The 19,064-nt window shown below is 41.1% G+C and overlaps 2 protein-coding genes, 1 long non-coding RNA gene and 1 other non-coding gene across 4 annotated transcripts; 3 read left to right on the top strand and 1 right to left on the bottom strand.

Moving 5' to 3' along the window:
• Positions 1 to 1,446: 1,446 nt before the first annotated feature.
• Positions 1,447 to 4,918, top strand: LOC311350872. Its single transcript, XR_014636698.1, has 2 exons — positions 1,447 to 1,591; positions 4,440 to 4,918. It is a non-coding gene; the product is annotated as an uncharacterized lncRNA (long non-coding RNA).
• Positions 1,514 to 2,079, top strand: tmem229b (transmembrane protein 229B). The gene has a single exon (XM_084470964.1). It carries the CDS (start codon positions 1,647 to 1,649, stop codon positions 1,935 to 1,937), a length of 291 nt encoding a protein of 96 aa, XP_084327090.1. The 5' UTR covers positions 1,514 to 1,646; the 3' UTR covers positions 1,938 to 2,079.
• Positions 4,919 to 8,164: 3,246 nt separating the features above from the next.
• haao (3-hydroxyanthranilate 3,4-dioxygenase) lies at positions 8,165 to 12,716 on the bottom strand. The gene is made up of 10 exons (XM_084470324.1): positions 12,532 to 12,716; positions 12,169 to 12,247; positions 11,121 to 11,204; positions 10,460 to 10,566; positions 10,132 to 10,221; positions 9,987 to 10,030; positions 9,633 to 9,778; positions 9,365 to 9,433; positions 9,082 to 9,164; positions 8,165 to 8,916 (listed from the first exon to the last, which is right to left on the bottom strand). Exons 1-10 carry the CDS (start codon positions 12,618 to 12,620, stop codon positions 8,844 to 8,846), a joined length of 864 nt encoding a protein of 287 aa, XP_084326450.1. The 5' UTR covers positions 12,621 to 12,716; the 3' UTR covers positions 8,165 to 8,843.
• Positions 12,717 to 13,836: 1,120 nt separating this feature from the next.
• Positions 13,837 to 13,930, top strand: AC3HAE_020817 (transfer RNA isoleucine (anticodon UAU)). Its single transcript has 2 exons — positions 13,837 to 13,874; positions 13,895 to 13,930. It is a non-coding gene; the product is annotated as a tRNA-Ile (tRNA).
• Positions 13,931 to 19,064: the final 5,134 nt, after the last annotated feature.

Genomic DNA, 19,064 nt, shown 5'->3' with positions numbered 1-19,064 from the left:
AAAGGTCCCATGGCATGCTATTTTATGGATGCTTTAATATAGATATTAGTGGGCCCCTAATACAGTACTTGAAGACGTTCAAGAAATTCAGCCTTGGTGCAGAGTTACAGCCACTACGAGCCAGTCCCACAATGAGCGCTCCACAAACGCGCCGTTTTTAGAGGCGGGTCAAGGTGGAGGGTGGGGGTGTGGCCCTGAGCAGCTTGCGGCCACGGTACCATGCGCTAGTGTTTACAGTGGAACACTGAACACTCCGGGTGCTCCGGCGGGAGTCCTGGAGCTCTATATCTAAATAATATCATATTATATTTAGATATCTATATAATATAATATATATTATCATGGTCAAAAGCTGTTTGCGCCTCCAGATGATATTATGAATCTCAAACGACTGCGTCGGGTTCTCAGACGCCTCTGGTTCTTCCACTTCCACGTCAATATTAAGTACAGACTGAACCTCGAAATGGAGGAGAAGGGGATTGTTGCCCGCGGTTGTCTGCGTCGGGTTGGTTGAGAAGGAATTGGGAACCGCGACATGGAGGAGAAAAGGATTGTTTCCCAGGATTGTCCGTTCACTTCTTGATAACTGATGTTATCAAGAAAAAGCCATGAGTAGTAGAAAAAATAAGAAATGATACTTTATATATCCCCCATCTAAACTCAAAAGTACTCAGGCCATCCCAAATACAAATCAAAGAGAAGAGGTACTAGAATTGATATTGGCAAAACGATTTCACAATATCCAAGGTACAACAGAAGAGCCTACTTCCCTTAATGCTTTTTTTTTCTATTTTTTCATCACATCCGCTCAAGTTCTTATTTAAAGCATTTTAACTTGTTAAAACTTGTGACAGGAATCTGTCACAAGTTCTGTGACAGAACTTGTGACAGATTCCTGTAATGTGACAGATTTGTAAGCAAAATTGTGCCCTATGTTCTCTCGAGCAACTCATCTATAAACTAATTGTCGAAATTTAAACAACAATAAAACTACAAAAACAACTATAGATGCCAGTGAAATCCTAGATGCGGGTGTGGTTTCCTACATTGAACAAATTCTCATGAAATCCAACCTGTGTGTACTTGAATTTGCTACGTAAGCATTGTCTTACAACTATGTGCATTATTGACATTCATTTGTACGACACATTCATTTAATATGTTATGGCCTTTAACAACTATAAACATACAATAAATGTTCACTGTAATTTTCACGCCCGGCTATGCCATGCTGGGTCCGCCTCACTCTACCGGGCTTTGCTTATGAATATCTGTCTGCCTCTCTTCCTCCTGGTCTGCAGGGGCAGCTGTCTGGGTTACTTTGGCGGCTACTTTGGCGGCTCCCCACACCTCTACTTTCAGTTATCATTGATCAGTTTCTGGAAACTGAACAAATGACTAAGATTGTGATTTCCTACCTATAAAATATCACCTATGTTCCTGTGACAGGATCCAGTGGGAATGCTAACACACCAGCAGAGCCAACAGCAAACAGCTCCAGCCTCCAGCCTCTCTCCCGATTGGCCCGTTTCTACATCTACGCCCTGCATGGCTGCCTCTGCGAGGTGGCCTTCACGGCCGCATGTGACTGGTACGACACCCGGGACAGGAGACTGGCCGGACACAGCAGCTTGTGGGCCCTGCCCATGTACGCCTCGGCCCTCTTCCTGATGGAGAGGCTGAGTGCTGTGCTGCTGGCCCGCCGCTGGCCGCTGGCGATGCGCCTGGTGGCCTACACCCTGTTCATCTACCTGTGGGAGTTCAGCTGGGGCCTGGGGCTGAGGCTCCTGAGGGCCTGCCCCTGGGACTACTCCGGGTACCGCTATAACCTGGCGGGGCTGGTGACTCTTGAGTACGCGCTGCCCTGGGCTGTGGCGTCGCTGATTGCAGAGAAACACGTGATACAGAACACTCTGAGATTCAGGCTGGAGCCGTGAAGCGGGACCAGACCTTGTGGACTGATTGGTCGTGTCGTAGGGGCATTGTCATAATACAAATGTTATTAGTGTAAATAATTGTGTTGTATGCATTTGTATTCAAGAGATAGTGAGCCCAATTCAGTTTCTTTAAGGCCATACGCCGTTGTCCAGTTGTGCTGCCACTGGGGTGGCATATGGCACTGTTAATGTCAACAGTCTCTGTTAACATTAAAAGTAAGACGTTCTATCTCGTGTACATTTTGAGTGCAGAAACAGACATAATCTGACGATTGCCGATCAAAAAAATCGGATTGACAGAACAGTTAGGATTACCTAAGTTAAGATAAGTTAGGAGGCTAAAGATAAGATAGGAAATGACCAACAGGTTAGGGACTGTGTCTGTAATAGGAAGTTAGGATTTTTCCTATCTTTGAGTCTCTAACTTAAGTTATGAGGAGCAGTTAGGATTTTTTCTGCAATGAGGTCGAGGTCTATTTCTGCGTCTGGAATCCATCCAATCTACATAGTTGTAAGACAATGCTTACGTAGCAAATTCAAGTACACACAGGTTGGATTTCATGAGAATTTGTTTTGCATAGGAAACCACACCCACATCTAGGATTTCACTGGCATCTATAGTTGTTTTTGAAGTTTGATTGTTGTTTAAATTTCAACAGTTAGTTTATAGATGAGTTTGTTATAATTGTTTTAATCCAGGAAAGGCCGCCGAGACAGGATCGCTTTTAACTCACTTTATTTGGTAAAGGTTTTGGTCTATTGTCTATAGTCTATGAAACAAAAGGAGAGGAATAGTATGTAACACGCGCGGAGCGTCTGCTTTATATCTACGATACGCCGCCCAAGAGATTCTGTCTCCTAAAAGTTCAAGTCATGCTTATATAGTGAGGTAAAGGTAGGCTTCTTCTACAACGTTTAAACCTGCTCACTTCATCTGTGTGCTCGTTTCTGAGGCTCCTGGGGGCCTGCCCCTGGGACTACTCCGGGTACCGCTATAACCTGGCGGGGCTGGTGACTCTTGAGTACGCGCTGCCCTGGGCTGTGGCGTCGCTGATTGCAGAGAAACACGTGATACGGAACACTCTGAGATTCAGGCTGGAGCCGTGAAGCGGGACCAGACCTTGTGGACTGATTGGTCGTGTCGTAGGGGCATTGTCATAATACAAATGTTATTAGTGTAAATAATTGTGTTGTATGCATTTGTATTCAAGAGATAGTGAGCCCAATTCAGTTTCTTTAAGGCCATACGCCGTTGTCCAGTTGTGCTGCCACTGGGGTGGCATATGGCACTGTTAATGTCAACAGTCTCTGTTAACATTAAAAGTAAGACGTTCTATCTCGTGTACATTTTGAGTGCAGAAACAGACATAATCTGACGATTGCCGATCAAAAAAATCGGATTGACAGAACAGTTAGGATTACCTAAGTTAAGATAAGTTAGGAGGCTAAAGATAAGATAGGAAATGACCAACAGGTTAGGGACTGTGTCTGTAATAGGAAGTTAGGATTTTTCCTATCTTTGAGTCTCTAACTTAAGTTATGAGGAGCAGTTAGGATTTTTTCTGCAATGAGGTCGAGGTCTATTTCTGCGTCTGGAATCCATCCAATCTACATAGTTGTAAGACAATGCTTACGTAGCAAATTCAAGTACACACAGGTTGGATTTCATGAGAATTTGTTTTGCATAGGAAACCACACCCACATCTAGGATTTCACTGGCATCTATAGTTGTTTTTGAAGTTTGATTGTTGTTTAAATTTCAACAGTTAGTTTATAGATGAGTTTGTTATAATTGTTTTAATCCAGGAAAGGCCGCCGAGACAGGATCGCTTTTAACTCACTTTATTTGGTAAAGGTTTTGGTCTATTGTCTATAGTCTATGAAACAAAAGGAGAGGAATAGTATGTAACACGCGCGGAGCGTCTGCTTTATATCTACGATACGCCGCCCAAGAGATTCTGTCTCCTAAAAGTTCAAGTCATGCTTATATAGTGAGGTAAAGGTAGGCTTCTTCTACAACGTTTAAACCTGCTCACTTCATCTGTGTGCTCGTTTCTGAGGCTCCTGGGGGCCTGCCCCTGGGACTACTCTGGGTACCGCTATAACCTGGCGGGGCTGGTGACTCTTGAGTACGCGCTGCCCTGGGCTGTGGCGTCGCTGATTGCAGAGAAACACGTGATACGGAACACTCTGAGATTCAGGCTGGAGCCGTGAAGCGGGACCAGACCTTGTGGACTGATTGGTCGTGTCGTAGGGGCATTGTCATAATACAAATATTATTAGTGTAAATAATTGTGTTGTATGTATCTGTATTCAAGAGATAGTGAGCCCAATTCAGTTTCTTTAAGGCCATACTCTGGGGTTGAAGCTGTGTTTACTTGTTGTCCAGTTGTGCTGCCACTGGGGTGGCATATGGCACTGTTACGTTCCAAGGTATTTGTGGGATTGTGGATTTTCTCCTTTCTGTTTTTTTCTCTCCTTCTCTCTGTCCTTTATTTTTAGGACTACAAAAAGGCCGTTCAGGACTCTGGACTGTACTGATTGGTGGAGGCTTGGCAACGAGGGCCAAGCCACCGGTTAAAGGCTCGTCAGTTCCACCTATTCCAGGCCAAATGCCAGCAGGCCGAATGCACCATCAAGCTGAATGTTTGTGTGTCTTACTTACACTTGTGTCTTACTTATGCTGGTGTCTAACTTGTTCTAGGATCTAACTACAATTCCGCTGCCTGTTTGTTTGGGTTTTGTGTTGTTTGTTGCCGCTGTGACCATTGGTCAGCCATTTTTGACTATTTAGGTGATTTTGTTTTCCCATTTTTCTCCTGTTTTGTTGAAAAGTAAGGCTTTTGGTTTGAACTAGAAAGACTATTTTTGTTTTAAGGTAAGACTTATGTTTGTTATTTTGGCCCAGGCTCACCCTGATGTTTACTTATTTTGGAATTGTTATTCCTTTCTCAATAAATCATTTTTGTTAACCTGTAAAACCAAGTTTCATAGTGTTTGAGTGGGCTTCATGTTAGGCCCTCTATCCCCTCTAGAATTTACATAAACACAATCATGCAGTATTGGTAAGACACTGCTTACATTACAAATTCAAGTCCACACAGGTTTGATTTCATGATAATTTGTAAACCACACCCGCGTTTAAGACTGCACTGGAAATCTATTTTTTATTTCGGAAATACCATGGACCCATGGAAATGTACTGGGTAAAAGCCGTTAAAAGAAAGGCATTCAGATCTACAATGTGCCTCCACTTTCCTTAATTCAAGATTAAGACTTTAAATACAAACTTGAGCGGATGTGATGAAAAGCAAATAGAGGGACCTCTACTAGAAAGGGAAGTAGGGGTCTTTTCAGTTGTACTTTGGACATCCAAGATAATGGTCAACTACTGATTCATTCATTTAATTAATTAATTCTACTGTTAAGCTGTCAACATATCTTTTTTTATAATTTATACATAATAAACACAACTATGCACGAATTGGTAAGACAAATCCAAGTACATACACGTTAGATTTCATGATCATTTGGTTTGCTCAGGAAACCACACCTTGACACCCGCATTTATGATTTCAATGTTATCTGATGATCTCCTGATTAAAACAGGCATGAGCCTTGCGAGGAATGTGATTTTTAAAAGTAAAATGTTAACTGAACCATGAATTTAAATATTAATTAGGTAATGTTCTGCCCTCAGAATTGTGTGTTCAAACTTAAATGCACTTAAATTATTTAATGAATGTAATAGTTCAAACTTATGGTAAGAAAATCTGTGAAAGAAAACACACACACACACACACACACACACACACACACACACACACACACACACACACACACACACACACACACACACACACACACAGTAATACTTACATGCTGAGAACTGGACTTTTATTTTGAAGTGTGATAGTAGGCTACGTGATGTTTATACTTGCTGCAACCGTAGCAGCCAGCAGTAAGAAAGACAGTCGGTCACTCTGTGAATCTTCTCTTCCCTTCTCACACTCATGAAAGCAATGGCTGTACGTTTATAATGCAGTACTTTTTATGGATGAAGATGAATATGTAATGTCTAGCACACTAAAAATGTGCTGTTTATTTACAAGAAGTTAATAATGAGCTAATGTAAAGTGTGCGTTGCTTACGCTAGCAACGATGGTGTATTAGCCTATTGTTACTATGGGCGGGCTCACTTTTGGCGAGTAGTTCTTTAGCTATAGCTTTAATAGCATAATTCAATACTGTTTATTAGCGACATGCTGTAAAGGAAACTAAGGTTTTGTGTTGTTTCTATTTGCAGTTTCACTCTTGGTATTCCACCATTTAAGAAAGGAAATAAAGGGAGCAAGACGCTCTGACCCTGGCTCAAGTGTAGTGCTGTACCTTAGTTTGGCTTACTGTTATATCTGTGATAATGTACAAGAAGTACCTAACGTGCAGGGACGGCAGTACAGGTAATATAAATCAATTGCAATTCCTCTTATGCCGCTTTTCCACCGACAGTACCAGCTCGACTCACCTCGACTCGACCCGCGTTTTTTTGCGTTTCCATTGGCAAAAAAAGTACCTGGTACCTGGTACCGGGTGGTTGTGTGTGTCCGGCGTGGTTGGAGTCAACGGACCCGCTCCCGAGGGGGACACGGAACAGCGTTTCGCTGTTTTGTTTTTGTGTCGTTCCTTTCCCAGGGCTCGAGTTTCGCCTCGATCAACGTTACCGTATGACAACAATAGACGCGCAGTCATTGCGCTTTTTATTTTATTTCCCATCATAACCTTTCCCGGGAATCAGGAAATAGTCTTGATCAGATTCAGATTTCCCGGGAATCCTGTCTCCCAGGATTAAAACCTAATGACGACCCGCCCATGTTGGAGAGGTTATTTTCTACGACTCGCCCACATTGAAGAGGTACTTTTCTAGATGGAAACGCGACTTGCCTGGAACCAAACCGAGTCGTGCCGCGCTAAGTCGCGGCGAGTTGAACTGGTACTGTCGGTGGAAAAGCGGCATTAGAGTACTAAGACTTAAAGTACTTCAGAACTACAGAAGTGTATAATAACTTTTAATGATACTTCATAGAGTTTGCTCTTCAACTGAGTACATAAGTTAAAGTAGTTGAGGCAGAAATGGACCACAATACATAGTCCTTTTGTTATGTTCTTTTTAATCCAGGAAAGGCCGCCGAGACAGGATCGCATTTAACTCACTTTATTTGGTGAAGGTTTTGGTCTATTGTCTATGAAACAAAAGGAGAGGAATGTGTATATAGCGTGCGGAGCGTCTCTAAGTTTTATATCTACTGCCCAAGAGATTCTCTCCTCCAAGTTAGAATGCTGCTTAAATAGTCAGGTAAAAGTAGGCTTCTTCTACAACGTTTAAAGCTGCCCACTTCATCTGTGTGTCCGTTGTTGCCCTCTCTTGACTATTTGCAAGTGTTGCAGCTTTACTCCATGTGCTTGGTGCTGCTTCCTGTGGCTATGAGTGGATATTACCTCTTAACTATATGTGCTCAGTGCTGCCCCCTTGTGACTATGAGAGAATATTACCTCTTAACTATTATATGTGCTCGGTGCTGCTCCCTGTGGCTATGTGAGAATATTACGGCTAAAATATGTCACACTTTGAAGAATAAGTCCCGCCTCCGAGGCTCTGGTTCCCTCGGTCAAATGTCTATGTGAAATAACATGGGGTTTTTGAACGATTGTACATAACACACTCTGTAGGTGGTGAAGAAGTAAAAGCTGCGTCACGTTTTGAACTATACACATTTTCCATCTAGTTTCGACTGGCTTTTTGGATTGTCGGTGCCGTAAAAGTAGTAAACGATTATAAATGCTATTTTAACGGCACCGACAATGTTTATAAATAAATGTTATTTTTTCTAAATTGGGAATATTATACAAAAGTATAAAATATCAAAACTGCATTCATTTTCTGTGTGTATATATCGGGCTGCAGGGCAACAGCCTTCAGGAAAATAAACTTTTTTTAATTTAACTTTTTATTTTGGAAATACCATGGACCCATGGAAATGCACTGGGTAAAAGCCGTTAAAAGAAAGGCATTCAGATCTACAATGTGCCTCCACTTTCCTTAATTCAAGATTAAGACTTTAAATACAAACTTGAGCGGATGTGATGAAAAGCAAATAGAGGGACCTATACTAGAAAGGGAAGTAGGGGTAATTTCAGTTGTACTTTGGACATCCAAGATAATGGTCAACTACTGATTCATTCATTTAATTAATTAATTCTAGTGTTAAGCTGTCAACATTTATTTTTATCATTTATACATAATAAACACAACTATGCACAAATTGGTAAGACGATGTTTATGTAACAAATCCAAGTATTATCTGATGATATTATAACTGTTATCTGATGATCTCCTGATTAATACAGGCATGGGCCTTGCGAGGAATGTGATTTTTATCCCAGTTCAGAAGAACTCACTTATTTTCTTTTCACATTAGGCTTACTCTCACATTATTTGGGATAGCAAATATAATAATAATTTGATTATACCTAACCTAATTATAACTAACCCTTTATATAACTAACAGAACAAAATCTGAAGGCTCTAAAAAACAGAGGCATACTGTCCTTCACTGATAGTAACCTATGCCTATTATTATTTTTTTATAGGCCTACAATCTGTTTGTACTTTATGCATACATTATATGTAATCCTAGTTATTTGAAATGGCAAATATATGACTAATAATTAAAAGTTTAATTTTAACACAACCATGAATTGAAATAGAAATTAGGTAATATAAATCAATTGCAATTCCTCTTAGAGTACTACCACATCCATCCTAAAATTCAAGCAGTGAAATGATAGGATCATAACGTATAGATTTGGATGTGTGTGCTTGAGTGTTTGTGAAAGAAGAGAAACGGATCAGTGTCTTTTCCTCTCTGGATTCTGAACCACGAACAAGGCCACAGTGCCCTTTTCTCTCAGCCATCGATACCTACAGCAGAAAAAAATACACTTAGAAATATTTCATACATCTCAATAAAATATTAATAGTGCATCATTTATGATTTCAGTGCTAAAAGCACCCAGACATGCAGACATGAATGCGTGCACGCGCACGCCAGCCAACACGCACACATATATTTCATGTCCCACTTACTGGCTCTGCGCCGGAATAAGTAGACTGTCTCCAGAAGAAAGAGAAAATTCCTGATTGTCTATCGTTACTGTAGATGAGCCCTCCTGGGAAGACACACACGAAAGAGAAAGAGAAAGAAAGAGAATAATAAACACAGCAAGATAAAAGGTTTACAGTTTAGGGATTGTATAGATAGATAGATAACATTGTTATATCCCTCTGGGATAAAACAACAGCGGCCAGCATGGTTGTTATTGGTGACCTTATATAGCAAGAGATGGAAACATGGATGTGATTCACGCACCTGCTGCCAAATCCATGCATCACTTTGTTTTGTACACAGCTCTGTCTGCCCGGCTCCATACAGAATCACCTGCGGGGAACACAATAAACAGCATTTATAATGAGAACTTTGATACACACCTCTATCAAGGGACGTTGGTGGTCGTGGGTGAGGAATATCCTGATGATTGTTTTCTAAGGCTGGCTTTGTGAGGCCAATAAAGAGATGTATACATGTAGGAATCAAATTAATAATTAAAAACAGGAGGGTTTAGTTGACCACGGGTGACCTCGGTCTCGAACTGCGCTCCAAACATGTCTATGTGGCCCCCAGTGGCGAGGGGGACCCTCTGTTTATCAAGCCAGTCCTTGAAACAGAATGGGGACATCACGTTCATGGTGTTCATGGGGAACGGAGGCTGCCGGACGATCTCGTCTGTTCGGCACACACACACACACACACACACACACACACACACACACACACACACACACACACACACACACACACACACACACACACACACACACACACACACACACACACACACACACACACACACACTTGTGTTACAGTGGAGCCTCTTTTTAATCAAGAGCAGATTTAAGAGAAGATTAATTTGATCAAATTTCAAATAACTCACTTGGATCAGGTTTTCCTGTTTTGTGCTGTTTTGAGGCAAAGAACCTGAGGGAGTCAGGTGCTATGTTAGATAGGTGCACTTTCTCTTGGTTCTTAGGGATACTGTCAAAAACAAGGTGAACAGTCAACGTTGAAATGGGTCTTACTCCTTTATCACAGGCACCAGTTGCGTTCCTAGGTTCTGACAGTGGAACCACCTCTCAAACAGAATGTCTGTGGAGTCATCAACAAAGTACCTGAAACCACAAAATACGTGTTAACCACTTAAAATTCCAACATCCTTGAATATAAGTCATATTTTATGAAATACTACTGAGTATGATATTGGATATCATATTTGTCAGGTCAATTGGCAAACACATCGTAATAGTGATAGTATTATGACATGTTGTTATTGTTATTGTTGCTGTCAGATAGAAAATGCATGGTATCACCCAGTCTCAGATAGGGTCATGGTCTTTGCAGGTGGCTCACCTCAGGCAGTCCATCTCAGTGGGTAGCCGCATCCTCTCCACCACCAGTCCTACGGTGTTGGCTTCTCTCTGGGGGGAATGGGGGATACGGGCCGGCAGCAGGAACATCTAAATATGGGCATGAGAACAGCCTACCATTCGATTGGATGCCGGTACGAATGTACCCAAAATGTGGTAGTTTTTAGACTAAACTAATATCATCATAATATTGCTGATTTAGTTGTAATTGCTTACAGATATTTGAATCAGGATGTTGTGAAATATGCTGGGAAACTTTTTGAATTAAGATTTTGATTTGTGATTCATCAGGTCAGGAGTAGCACCGAAACCCAACCACACATGCATGCACGCACCCAACCACACATGCACGCACGCACCCAACCACACATGCACACACCCAACCAAATACACATGCACGCACCCAACCACACATGCACACACCCAACCAAATACACATGCACGCACCCAACCACACATGCACACACCCAACCAAACACACACACGCCACACACACACCCGACCACACATGAACGCACCCAACCACACAAGCACCCACCCAACCACCCATGCACGCATCCAACCACACATGAACTCACCCAACCAAACACACAGGCCACACACCCACCCAACCAACCACCCATCACATGCACGCACCCACTCACCTGTCCTTCTTTGATGTGCACATCCTTGTGTTTTCCATTTTCAACTACCTTCAGACACATATCTCCTTTCAGCTGGTAGAAGATCTGGTAAGACAGAAATAAAGAGACCAGAGATAAAAAATACTTCTGCCTATTTTGTTTGAGACAAACAAGCTTTTGTTTGAGGGTCATAAATGTTGTTCAGATTAGTGCGATCCCCTCTGGTGATTAGTGCATTAAATATCTTGAGTAAATTGTTAAACCAACCGTCTTAATGAGAGAAGAATTATAGGTTGGTAAAGGAAATCTACTTAATCTAAATTCTATTGTCAAGTGTCATCAACACATCAATGAATGTGATGTCAGTGTGCAGATTAAATAATTCAGAATTGCTGGTGTTTATTAACTGGATTGAAGTGGCCATTATATCTTTATATGATAACAAAATCCGAAGGCTATAAAAGGCTGAGGCATACTGTCCCACACTGATAATAACCTATGCCTATTATATTATAGGCCTACAATCTGTGTGTACTTTATGTGTACAGTATTTGTAATAATTTTATTTCATTTATTTAATGATGTAAATAAAATAAAAAAAACAATCAACAACTTAATACCTATACTTAACAACGAAGAGAATGACAGTAGAATGTTCTTATCAGAGGCATCTAATGTTTTGGGTGCATTTTAATGTCTACCTGGATGTCTCATTCATAGTCATAGTTTGGGCGAATCAGGTTATTGACTGATTGAAGGGACTGTTTGAACAGACTTAAGTCAACATTTGCAACATTCTGTTTCAGGGAAATCGTGTCATGTGATCTCTTTTGGAGAGAAAGCAAGAGAGATAGGACTAGATAATTTAATTGATTGAATACTTTTCATATCACTTTTTTATTGATTATTTTATCTTTAGTTGGATCTTGTTTTACAAGTTGTGCTTTGGCAAAGAAAAATAATTTTCTATGCTAATAACGCCCTGTGAATCTTGAGCCATTGAGTGAGAGCCGTGACTGAGCTGAAAGTGTCTCTTGCGGAGAGTGGTTCTCGAGGCCCTCTCTCTCACCTCCTCTCCTTCCTCGATGTGATAGTCTTTTCTGGTGTTGGGCCCTCCAACGAACATGACGGTCAGCTGCTGATTGTGCCTGGGTCACAGAGAGGCGAGGTCATTACATATTGAATTGTTCATCGACTCAACCTTCACACAACGCTAACGTTGGACCCTGCTGTTAATTATTAGCGTTGAGATACAACATTGACATGTTTCAACAGAAAGCAAAGTAGGCCTAAGCCCAATTTAATATTCATAAAATGATTGAGAAAGTGCCAGAAAGTCATTTCATGTGTCACATCCTTATAAACAATGTGCTACTATCAGGTTTGGTCATCCATTACATTGCAATAAGGAAGTGAAACAGACTTTACCCACATTAGTTTGTTGCATACTGGTGGGAGAAACTCCTTCTCATTCTCCAAGATCCATTTGTTCACGTTGACAAAAAGAGGACCCTCAGACATGATTGAGACTCACAACAACGCGGTGCAACAAAATGAGGGGTCGAGAAGGACTAGGTTTGAAAGGTTTATTACCACTTGCATGAAGTAACATCAACGCCTGAGTTGGTTTGGATAGTCCCCTTGTGTGGCTTCCCCCGACATGTCCTTGGCCAATCACAACGCTCTAAACAACGGGCCACTCCCATTCCTCATTAGCATACACTTATCTTCCCGCCCTGTATGAAAAAAACGTAAACAAAAATAACCCTGATCAAACTGACATGAATATATTGTAGGCTACATTAAACTGACATGAATATATTGTATAACCAATATTTGTTTAAACAATAAAACATGCATTGAAATAATTAATAACAATATCACTATATGTGCCTGTTTCTTTATTTAAATTCAGAAATCTGACAGTGTCTAATGCATTTTTGGTGGACAATTGGAACGGCTCATTAGACGTCTGTGGTTTGAATCTCCCTGTGTACATGGACCTACTGTAGCCGCTTGCCAGACTGTACTTACTTGAATAAACGGTAACCTCAACTGTAGCCTCATCCTTGAAAAGATCACGGCACACACTGGTATCAAACATTTGGGCAAGATGTTCCTTGAAGCCGCGATATTCTTTCTACCATAGTAACAACCACATTCCAGAATGCAGAAGTTCTGCAAGGGGGAAGGGCTTTGGTACACATAGATCAAAGATTACCGTGGACCCGGTTACCGAGTGGGACTGTCACACACACACACACACACACACACACACACACACACACACACACACACACACACACACACACACACACACACACACACACACACACACACACACACACACACACACACAGTTTTCATGGGCTACGAACGCACATCAAATAAAGGTATTCTAGTTTATTCTCATTGATGGGCCGTTAAACAAACAATGATTAATGGGTGTATTTTTATATTTATTGTCCCCCTACTTTCATGCCGAGTGTCCCTAGTGTCATCTTTACATTATAATAGACGATGTAACGTTAGGCAATGATGTGTTGTCATCAACTGCGATCAACAGATTAAGATAATTCATGTTGTAGAATATGTTAAATATACAACATTGGCGTCCAACTCCAACGCTATATGTTCACGCTTAAGAAGTTGTTAATAGTAACTTGTATTTAATATTGTTGCGATACTTTAACATATACATGATTCATAAAGCTAATTTTGACCGGCTTTCAGCGAAGCTCCAGTGGCGCAATCGGTTAGCGCGCGGTACTTATATGACAGTACAATGTAGAGCAATGCCGAGGTTGTGAGTTCGAGCCTCACCTGGAGCAGAGTTTTTAGCAACATCGATCATTACTACCTTTTAATCATTGCCATTTTAAACAGTGTCTGTTACATAGCTGACGCTAATAATCCAAACGCATTATCTCACAAAGTTGCAGAGAATAAATACGAGTAAAATGTACTCTGTCATTGCCATTTTTAGCGTTCTCTTACAGCACATTGTATCCTATTAATTGTTAAACATGATGATATGCCGGGATATTGTTAAATTACTTGATTCATTGTTTAAGTTTGTAACGTTACGTTATTGTGTTTTGTAAAATTGGAGTCCTTTCCTTCTTCTGTTTTAAATATACACTCTCTAATATTGATAAATTGTTGTATGGATACATATTTAATTCCCAAATAATAAAGCAACTATTAATTTGCTTCAAGCTATTCAAATGAAAATATAAATCGTTAGATCGAGACAATAACTATGAATTACTGGTTAAGCTAAAATAGTAGTTTATCATTAATATCGATAGGAGGCAGTATTTCTCCATCGATCCTTTTTGCTCCATCATTCCCCACATTTCTTGGAAAAAAACAATCTCATAACCATTAGTTATTATTTTCTGAGAATGCGTAATCTGTTATGTTTATCAGACATAGACAAATATTTTATGTCTAAATATATAAACAAAATAATACAAATATATGTAATAAATGTATATAAAACACATTATAATGTAAATAACAGGTTAGTCATTATCAGTTCAGCTATTCATAGTTATTATAGCTGACTATCATTAGTTCTTTATTTTAAATAATGTGACATAAGCCAGAAAGAAATAGGTTTAAATGTGTACCAAAAATTACTCAGTAATAAATTAAGGAAAATAAACAAATTGCTGTACATTATCACTCCAATAGAGGTCGCTGCTGTCAATGCTTCGGGTTGGTTGGGCTTCCTCCTATTATTTGAACATTGGAATATGATTGGCTCTGCCGGATGTTTGAATGATAATACAATGACGTATGTTTATGTGTGTGTGTGTGTGTGTGTGTGTGTGTATGTGTGTGTGTGTGTGTGTGTGTGTGTGCATTATGTGCATGTGTTGAGAATTGTGTATATTATGTGTATGTGTGTATATTGTGTATTTGAAGAATTCAAAAGATTGTCAGAGTAAGTAGAGTAAAGTCAGGCCCCCCCCCCCCCCCCCCACACACACACACACGCACATTATTTACAAACACATTCAACATGGTGTCAAAATGCCTGTCTAATGATCACATAATTGTCTGTCAGAGGGAACAGAACAGAGCTGATTAATCGGAGAGAGCGCTGCGTGGGAGGACACATGGGAGAGGGGGAGGTGGGGGGAGGGGAGGGGGAGCCCGCTCCATGTTCTCTCCGAGGAGCACTTGCGAGCCAGATGCAGTTAGCATGACCTCACCAGAAAGCAACTGGAGAAGAGCACCGAGGCAGAGAGAGGTTTTACCAAGCAGCACACTGTTTATATTAAAGCCTCCATCGAGAGGATTTCACTGTGCAAAAGAAACAAACAGAACATGACCTACTCTACCCATCATAACTCTGTATTCTTGTATGTAGTATGTGATATCTGGGAGAATAATAATGGGGAGAAGGATGCTTGTAGGACAGTGACCCAGATGTTATTGCTACACAACGTTTGCACTCCAGAGTAACGACCGTGTTCTGTTGATTGTAACATTTATGGTCAAGGCACTGTTCAGAGTGCCAGTATTATGAAATAATATATTATACACATGTTTTCGTGCGGATATTGTGCATCATTTCATAATCCTGGTACTCTTTGCAAAACTTTATGCTATGCCATGGCCAAAGCAAGGGTATAGTTAACTGGTCTTTCTCAATGCGGTTGATTGTATCAAGATATTCCACAAGCTATATGTGGCAAATAGGTTACAATGCTACATACTTGTTATTAAAGGATTCACAGATGATGTGTCTCTCAACACTGAAATGTGTTAAAGAAAGCACTATTGGATTAGACTTGAAGATAATCGTTGCCTCTTTGATTATAATACAGTTGACTTTGGTGAAAGTACAGTCAAAAGTACACCCTCAAAGTGTATGCCCCACTAGCTCCCATTAAGTGAGGACTGGCTCCCATAAAGGCAACAAAGTCAAAAATCTGAGGGGGTCTCTCATATCTGAAGGTGTCTGCCATATGTGGTATTGTAATTGAATCTTAAACAATGCCCTGTGCGGTATCTTATCATTGAAGACATTAAATGAAAATATAGGCTACTATACGGGATGTAGACCGACTAATTTCATGGATTCCTGTGAGACCAGGTTGCCTTACATCTGTTGCATAAGCTATGTCAGGTGAAAACGAAATGTCAAGGGAAAGAGGCGGTGGTTGAAAAAGTATTTTGATCGCTTATTAATTTCACTCGTTGCTTATAATGGTTTATTCGTTTCCCAGTATCATTTCCTTAATTTAGGGTTAGACCTTGCCTGCTGTACCCACGGCCTAAAATAAAGATAAACAGCCGAGACAATATCCTTAATTCAAACATGCCGTTTCATTTGGCCTCAATTGGCTACGGATGCAAACTTGGAATGAACATGCGCAACAAGGATTTCTAAAGGCTACTGTAGGCTACAGTGGAGGAGACTAGCGTTAGGAGCTGAATCATCACTACAATAGAGCTAAGAAGGTTGTATGAGAGCTTCAGACCAACCTTACCAACGAACGACGTACAAAAGAGATTCGTAGCAAAGAACCTTTCGGGAAACACGAGAAATGTTAAGGTAGAACTTAAAGAAGAGGTTATGAATACCGGCGCTTTTGCGCATGGTAAGGCTATGTGCGCGTTGCGCCAACTTTTATGAAATAGAGAGACCCCCTTAAAGATGAAAATATAATTCAAACCCTGTGGTAGGCTACACCACGGGATGCATCTGCAGACCACTGCCAAATAAATAAAGGTAAGACGCGATATTTATTGCTTCAGATTTGCTGGTGCTATGGCGAGGTCTTTTGTGTTTTTTGCACTCAAGTGGTCGGCTGTTTTAACTCTTGCAATTGATGTTAGCCATAGCCACCAAGTAGCCTAACTTATCCACGGTTTGCGTTTGTACAGTGTTGTTGGGTATAGTGGAGATGACGATAGTGGAGTAATTAGTGGAATAATTGTGGTGGGGTGTGCATGAGTTTTGGTCAGAATGCCTGATGTAGATTGGATGGATGCGTGTTGTGAATTGAGAACAGCCAGCTCATGATGTGATATAGCGTTCAGCTGTGCAACAAATAGTTTTTGCTTTTTCAATCTTGAAGACATTTGTAGTGCTGTGTGTAGCCACACGTTTGCCTTCACAACTTAAACACAACTTAAACTTAATTTCCTTTCCTAGCTCCTCTTTGTTCATGTTGGTAGCTTAGTCATGTCATGTCACGTTGTCAAAATTGGGTACATGGAGCACAACATAGTGGGTCATAGCCTATGTCCAATGCTTTTTGGAAACGCTTTCTTCGTAAAACGTTGGATCAGTTTTTTGTATACATTTTATTCATTAGTAAGCTACATGGGTATGCCGTCTTTGAGAACCTTTCATTACCTGCACTAAAGAGAAAAAGAGTGCATCCTCATTGTACCCAGCACTTCTGAAAATGCACTTTCGAATGCGTCTCTGTCCCCAGCACATTTCAAACCAAACTGACGCCTGTGCACACACACACACACACACACACACACACACACACACACACACACACACACACACACACACACACACATAGGATACGTTGCCACACATGCACAAAGAACATGCACACATTTGTACACGCATGCAATACACAAATCCCCACCATCACACCATCTTAATGGTTATATCCTCATAAACACATGATGCACCTTTCCTGACACGTCTAGAGGAGGAGAGAGCCTTCAGTCTCTCCACCGATACTGTGACCTCCGGCCCCCCTCTCTCCTTGTTCCCTCACTGCTCCGACGCTGGAGGGATCAGGCAGGTGTTCTGTTCCTAACCTGTCCACGGACTACGGGATGCATTTGTCCTTCAGAGGTTTAAGACAATAAGCAACGTCTGATAGCAAATATGCAAGAAACACATGAATTTCAGTAGGATCTTTTCATGGAGCAGAGACTAGAAATGATAGACAGGTAGGCCAGAAACGATAGATAGTTGTTACTGTAAAAATGATCTGTCCATTGGTGGTGGTTGACAGTGCTTGGTTACATAACCTAGTGGTCAAACTACCCCTCAATACCCTCAGGAGGCTCAGCATTACAAACAGACATATTAATGTGAGTAATAATACGCATATTGAATTTAAATCATGTGAGAACAAATGCACTTCAATTGTTGGACAAAGACTTGGGTTCATATCCGCTGACACATTCCTTTGTCTGAGCAGCTAAAAGTGTTCAGCGCATGTTTGGATGAACGAGACTGATGTTACGCAATTACTTGGATAAACAGCATGTTCAGCCATCTCATTTTTGGGTGATGGACTCATCTTGGGTGGATTGAGTGTGACGAGAGAGGGGGAGAGAGTTTATGATGAAAACGTGATGAACACAGGATTGGTTGGCCATCGTGGTTAGTCAAACGCAGTCATTGGGAAACACATGGACAAAGAGAGTAGAAGGAGAGCAAAGAGAGGTGGAGAGACCTGAGGCAAGAACAGGGGTTGAAAACGCTGTGGTGATGAGTTTGGTTGAGTGTTGTGGTCGGGCCTGTTCTCCAAGCCATGCTGTAATCTGGCCTGAGGCCACAAGTGCTCATTCGCAGGTACATCAATCACCCCCTCTTGTTAACCAGCCATCAGTAGAACACACACACACACACACGCACGCACGCACGCACGCACGCACGCACACACACACACACACACACACACACACACACACACACACACACACACACACACACACACACACACACACACACACACACACACACACACACACACACACACACACACACTTTTTAACATTTAGCTTCAAGTATGTATTGAAAAAGGAACTGTTACAGCCCAACAGACTTGGGGATCCACAAGTGCTGCTTTACAAGGTGCCATTTTAGCACTACGAAAACACACACACACACACACACACACACACACACACACACACACACACACACACGATTCTGCTGCTTAACACAGAACTTTGTGTCACAAG

Source organism: Micromesistius poutassou, assembly GCF_964030765.1.
Source record: "Micromesistius poutassou genome assembly, chromosome: 7".
Classification (NCBI taxonomy): domain Eukaryota; kingdom Metazoa; phylum Chordata; class Actinopteri; order Gadiformes; family Gadidae; genus Micromesistius; species Micromesistius poutassou.
Note: the sequence above shows the minus strand (reverse complement) of the source record. Positions and strands in the feature narration are given on the sequence as shown.